The sequence below is a fragment of the Brassica oleracea genome, chromosome C1 (genome assembly GCF_000695525.1).
Source record: "Brassica oleracea var. oleracea cultivar TO1000 chromosome C1, BOL, whole genome shotgun sequence".
Classification (NCBI taxonomy): domain Eukaryota; kingdom Viridiplantae; phylum Streptophyta; class Magnoliopsida; order Brassicales; family Brassicaceae; genus Brassica; species Brassica oleracea.
Genome location: NC_027748.1, coordinates 16,451,345 through 16,458,112, shown reverse-complemented (window position 1 = coordinate 16,458,112; position 6,768 = coordinate 16,451,345). Strand labels below are relative to the sequence as shown.

The 6,768-nt window shown below is 32.3% G+C and overlaps 1 protein-coding gene and 1 pseudogene across 1 annotated transcript; one reads left to right on the top strand and one right to left on the bottom strand.

Moving 5' to 3' along the window:
• Positions 1-2,983: 2,983 nt before the first annotated feature.
• LOC106296595 (monothiol glutaredoxin-S4-like) lies at positions 2,984-3,433 on the bottom strand. The gene has a single exon (XM_013732769.1). The coding sequence runs from the start codon at positions 3,431-3,433 to the stop codon at positions 3,125-3,127; it is 309 nt and encodes a 102-aa protein (XP_013588223.1). The 3' UTR covers positions 2,984-3,124.
• A 2,208-nt stretch (positions 3,434-5,641) lies between these two features.
• LOC106293890 lies at positions 5,642-6,396 on the top strand (annotated as a pseudogene).
• The last annotated feature ends 372 nt before the right edge of the window (positions 6,397-6,768 follow it).

The following is a 6,768-nucleotide window of genomic DNA, read 5'->3' as shown; positions in this document are numbered from 1 at the left end:
GAAATATGTTATTGTATTTTATTTTAAAATAATAATCACAGAATTTTGATAAATTTCAATTGTAAAATCTAAATATTTATTTCTATTTTATTATATTATTTTAAAGTAATGTATTAGTTAATTTTTGAAAATTTTAAAAAAATACAGCAAATCCAAAAACCAAAATCTAAATCTAAAAACCAAAAATCAAAAACCAAAAGCTGAAAACCAAAAACCAAAATCTAAAAACCAAAAGCTAAAATCTAAAAACCAAAAAGTAAAACTAAAAACTACTGAAACAATCATCACCTAACTATGCTTCGTCCATTTTCCTTAAAGACTAATACGAAATCAACAATTCTTGTGGCACTGAACATTTCTTATAATACTTGATCCGCGCGGGTATTGATTATTACATTTTTATACATTAATATTTATTTTTTTCTAATTAATGTTATATATTTTAGATGGATTGTAATATAACTAATTTCAAAAGACATGGACCGAATCGGGTAATATGATTATTTTCGATACAAATATCCGAACCCGTTTCAGATACATTTGTTATTTAGATATTTTTAGGTTCATATACATCAGAACCGAACTCATCCCGACCCAGAATGACCCAACTCAAAATCAACACATAAATTTATAATTTTCAAACGGGGCCTAATTTCAAAAAATAAAAAATAACGATACCCGCAAAAAACAACTCATACTTAAATGGATAGCCAATGTGCATGCCTAACTGATTTTATAAACTAATAAAAAGACTCTTTCTATGTGTTAGGCTAAATTAAATGAAAATGAAAGAAATTTTGATTTAGTAAAATAATTATATGGAGAGAAAAATTAAGTGACAATAAATATAATACATTTTTTATTATTTTGATTTAAGTTATTATTTTATCTACAAAACATGTCTTTGAATTATGTTTTTGGCTAAGTAATTTTCCACTGATTGAAACTAAAATATAAAAAAAATTAGTAAAACAAACTAAACCGAACGTTTAACCATATAAAACCGAGTTATTTTACATTTTTTTATTTTTTAATTGGCGCAAAGTTATTGTTGATTAACTAATAAATTAACATTTTCACTATTATTATTATGGTTATATGATGTATTGTTAATGTAATATAATTAATGTGAGTGAAATATGGAATAATAATTAATGTAATTATATTAATGAAATTACTAAAATTACGCTATACTTCTTTTTCGGTGAGAATTAGTTCCTTTTCGGTGAGAATCAGAAAATTTGAGACAAGAGGACAAACTAAGAACGTGAAGCAGAATTGATGCTTGATGGGATATAGCGAAATCAGCACCGCCCTACTCCAACGGTTTAAAATCGAACAAAGCATTTATGTTTTGGATTTACTTCTGTTTTTCATACAAATATGCAATGAGATTCTAAACTACAAACTGAAAATACGACCATTTTATTAAGGGCAAATCTCCAGAATAGCATCTTTCTAAGTTTATATCACAAAAATAGCACTCAAAAACTAAAATGACCAAAATAACATCTTTCTAAGTTTATCCTTTGAAAATTTTAATTTTTTTATTTTTCAAAATTTGAAATCTTATCCCCAAAACCTCATTTCTCAACTCTAAACCCTAAACCCTAAACTCTAAACCCTAAACCCTAAACCCTAAATCCTAAACCCCACCCTTTAACTCTAAACCCTAAGTTTGTGACTTTTGATAAAACATTAAGTGCTATTTTTGTGACTTTTGACCTTGAGTGCTAGTTTGGGAACAAAAACTTGATTTAGTGCTATTTTTGTCTTTTTCTCTTTTATTAACTTTAAAATACTAATTTAAATTAAATGTTATATAATTGATAAATGTATATATAAGAATATAACATGGTATGGCGTCGTTGTAGATTGGATGCGATACGAATTTTTTTATTTTTTGAACACCACTTTCATTAAATTCAAATAGCAGAGTTACGTGAAGGCAATAACGTCCTCACCCATACAAAGGGCTTCCTTAGACAAGGAATCAGCCACCAGATTAAGGTTCCTAGGGATCCAAGAGCAAGAAAAAAAAACAAAGAGCGACTTGCTAAAATGGAGAATGTCTGCAAGTACTCCATGGATTTCAATTATAGGTTCTTCTTGTTGTATGACTTTAATGAGCTGGGAGGAATCCAATTCAAGGTGAATGCGATCCATGCCCCGATCTCTGCAAAAGAGTAGAGCTTCTCTGGCCGCTAGTCCTTCAGCCAATAATGCTGAGGAGACATGGTGAACAGGTCTCTTTTGACACATCACCGGAGTAGACGAAGCCTTCGCTGTCCAACCTAGGCCTGCCTTCCTAGCTTCCTTGCGCCATGGTGCGTCTGTTCGTACAATAAATGTAGAGTCTGGATGCTGGGCTTGTGGAGCTAGGGTCGCCTTTGGTGGGCTTGTGGAGCTAGGGTCGCCTTTGTGGAGCTAGGTATCGCATCCAGACTCTAGCCTTTTGTGGAGCTAGAGTCTCGATGCGATACGATTATATGTGCGTTTACGTAAGACATTTACGTACGGGATATAATTACCTTGAAATCTGTAGAATATGACTCTCCGGATCACAGTAGAGCTGTTTTCTATTTGTTCCTTTGAGCTTATCCTCGTGGAATGAGATCGAAGAATCATACAAAACTTAGCTGTATTCTCTAAATTTCGTAAGAACAATCTTTTGACTGTTGAATAAAGAGGCCGCGTAGAAAATCTCACAAATCTTCATCATTATAAATTGTAGTTTTAACTCGTATCAAAACCTTGCGTTAACTTGGCTTTTTCTCATTTTAATTAATGAGATATTGTATCGATTTTGATTTATTTAGAAAATTTAAGAAGTGAAATCATTTTAACGGAAACAAACTCCTTACATTTTTCTAATCTTTATAAACAAAACTCAATTAAACATCTCTAAACTTCCATTCCTGTTCATAATTACATCTGTTTGTATATATGTATCTTAAAAATGGGAAAAATTACCAACCCGATGGGAAAACTAAAGGATATATATCATACAACTGATGCAACTTCAACATTAGTATACGTGAGAGGAGAACATATTGATAAAGCTGTAGAGAGCATCTACAATCATAACTAATCATCCTCTAAGTAAGTACATCTCTATATTTAATCAAAGCCATAACGCCCCAACCCGCTTAAGCATTGGAAGTAGAGAGCGATTGAGATGAAGACTCATGACTTGATTGGCTCCACCAACGAGCTGACCTCCTATGAAAACCGCCGGCACAGTGGGGCTGCAGCCGATCTGAGCCAATGCTTGCTCTATCTCATTTCCTCTGTTGATCTCGTCTAACTCATAGATCGTCGGGTTTACACCAAAGTCTAAGAAGAGAGTCTTGATTGTGTGAGACATGCAGCACGAGTTCTTGCTAAAGATCACTACTGACTTCTCGGAGATCATCTTTTGTAGCTTTTCCATTAGTGTAGTAATGTAAAAGCGTGTCCCGAAAGCAACTTGGAAATAATGATAAGCGGATGCTAGAACAGCGATGAAAACTGAAAAACTAGCTAGTTGGGAAAGTGTGATATCTATGGGAGAAGATGAGAAGTGATTTTGTGTTGGTGTGTTTGATGCAGTGGATGTTCTATAAGGGTCGTATATATATAACTTTTTAAAGTACGTAAGCTTTCATATTACGGATTAACTATAATGAAGCCTTTTTCTGAGAGAATCAACTTTAACCCATGTGCATTTGTGCCTCTTGCAGCTAAAGAATAAAAGTGTAACTATCAATAAATTGGGTAAAACGTACAGATAACAAAATCTCTTTAGATTAGGTGTGAGGAAAGTGAGTTTGTACCAAAATCTCTACGACATCCTCACTTACTGGAGGTAATGTTGAAACTTGATGATGAGGCCCAAAACTTTCCATCACTAGTACTTCGGGAGTTAAAAAAAAAAAATTCAATTTATCAAGTTAATTTTACTTCAGTGATGGATATAGAAAAATAGATGAATGTAGATCCTCCGGTTCATGAGGTTTGGCAATAAGATATGGATTCAAAGGAGCTAAATAGAATACTAGCTATGCGTGTACTACAATATCATCACAAAAATTGTTATTAAATTCTTTAAAAAAACAGATTGGTCCATCTAAATATATAATAACCTTTCTATTAAACTAACCATAAATTTTTTATTAACGTTCTTCATTATTTCTTTAAATAAAATTTACGAAATTACCTAATATGCTAAAATATATATAATAATTAATGATTTTAAATAATAAAGATTTGATAAAAATTAGAATATCTTCTATTATATTTGTTTTATTTTAAACTATTAATACACAAGTTGATATTGAGCAATTCATAAATTGTCATGGTATGAGAGCATTGATCCAATTCTTTCAGAGTTCATATTGTTCTTGAGCTTTGAGCTGTCTCTGTTTTCATTCACGTAAAATAGAGCCGCTTGTTCTTCATTCTCAAACTCTTATTGTTTCTCTCTCTCTCGTCTTTGAGTTCGATTGTGCAAGATGACAAACACAACCGGTGAACCAAAGAGGCGTACTATCTCGCCCCGCCCTACGACCTAACAACAAACCGATGCGGTGATTTCATCCATGTTGTTTTACGATGCGAATTATGATGCGTATGGCGCTAAGTTCACGCAGAAGTTTGGATTTATTTGTCAATAAATTTGTAGATTAATTAGAATATAATAAGTTTATGTAATATTTTGTGTATATTTTGCACTTGGATAGTAGACTAAATGTATATGTAAAATTTCTCCTTATGAATAATGAATGACTCTCCGTATCATAATTCGGCCACCTTACGTACATCAAGAAACAGATAAAACATTTATTAAAATAAGAATCTGGCTTTTTTTCCGTTGATGAGTTTTATCCTGGAGAAGTGATATAGAATCTCTGCGATGTCAAGAATCATAATTCTTTTGCTTTATTCCCAAATTGATTTATGATGAAATTTTATGAAAAAGAAGAACCATTTGAATGTCAGTAAAGAAGCCACGTAAATCACCAAACACAAAAAGAAAAACAAGAATAAGATTATTCTGGAGATATACCATACGATCTCGCGTCTACGCAGAGGACGGTGATGCAGATTTTGTAATACTTTTCATCGGTAAATATTATTAGTATTACTTGAATAAATTATTGACTTCCATCTCGTGTCCAATCCCATTGTCAATATGTTTCTTTCGAAATTATTACAAAATAGTGAACAATGTAACATCAAAACTAGTATAAATTGAAGATGTGCAATTTCAATTGTTAGGGTATTCCTCATATAGGTTCCTTATTTAAGAAAAAAAAACGTACATATTCATGTAATATAAGGAAATGAAATGTATTTTTACATGAAAAAATGTAATTATGGGATAAATGTGTCTTTGACACTGAAAATAAGACATCAAAGACATAACATTGTTCGTCCGTATCAAATATTCCTCACAGTCACATCTGTTCTAAGAGATTTTATTATCTGTACGTTTTACCCAATAAGTTGATAGTTGCACTTTTTATTCTCTAGCTGCAAGAGGCACAAAGGCAAGAGGAATGAAACTCTATAATACTTTAGAACATCGTCCACTATCTCAATTTTATTTGTTTTTATTTGTTTTATATTTCAATATCTTTCTGGCTACTTTACTTGTGCTAAAGTTGTTTCTCCTCGAAAAAGGCTTCACAAGTTTAAACTAGTAACATGAAAGCTATAAATACAGGATCCTTATAGACCATTCACTACATCAAACACATAAACTCAAAGTCACCTCTCATCTTCACCCAGCTAGTTGACATTCTTTCTATAAGTTCTCTGGCTATTCAATTTTCATCCGTAACCTCCTATTTCAATCAAAACACAACTATTTTCTACCTCCCGAGTTTCTTCTCGAACAAGATTCACGTTACAACACCAATGGATAAGCTACAGAAGATGATCTCCGAGAAGTCAGTAGTGATCTTTAGCAAGAACTCGTGCTGCATGTCTCACACAATCAAGACTCTCTTCATAGACTTTGGCGTGAGCCCAACGATCTAAGAGCTGGACGAGATGAACAGAGGAAAGGAAATAGAGCAAGCATTGGCTCAGCTTGGCTGCAGCCCGACTGATCCGGTGGTGTTCATTGGAGGGCAGCTCGTTGGTGGAGCCAATCAAGTCATGAGCCTTCACCTTCATCGCTCTCTTGTTCCAATCCTTAAGCGCGCTGGTGCATTATGGCTTTAATAATGTAATGATGAAACTAAGTTTAGTGGACAAAACGAAAACTCATACGTACATAAATGTGTGCATGAGTTAATAATTCGTCTATCTATGTTTTGAAAAGATACATTATGCGAGTACCAATTTTGTAAGCTGTGGTATATTTTATAATAAAATCAATAACCATGGATATTAACTTTTCCATGTTTATATTTTTATAATTGCATATATGCAAAGTTACTTCATTTTATTGGGATGAAATGGATTCGAGGATACATATGTATAACAAGCTCCAATAATACTTATCTAAAAAGTTGGAGATAAAATATTTTTTAAGCAAATAATATTGTATTATCGTATATACGTTTAAGTTATTTAAATGATGACGAGTATAGTTTAATCAAGTTGGAGTTTTGGTTTATAATAACAACGATCAGTAAAGCTACCTTTGTTTGATATCAAGTTAGATTTTCTGCTAGAGAATAACCTAAAGAGAGAAATAGCGGCTGTATTTGCAATCGAATCTACTTCCAGTTAAATTCCTAAATTGTATATTTACTATTTTTAACACATCAGAATAAT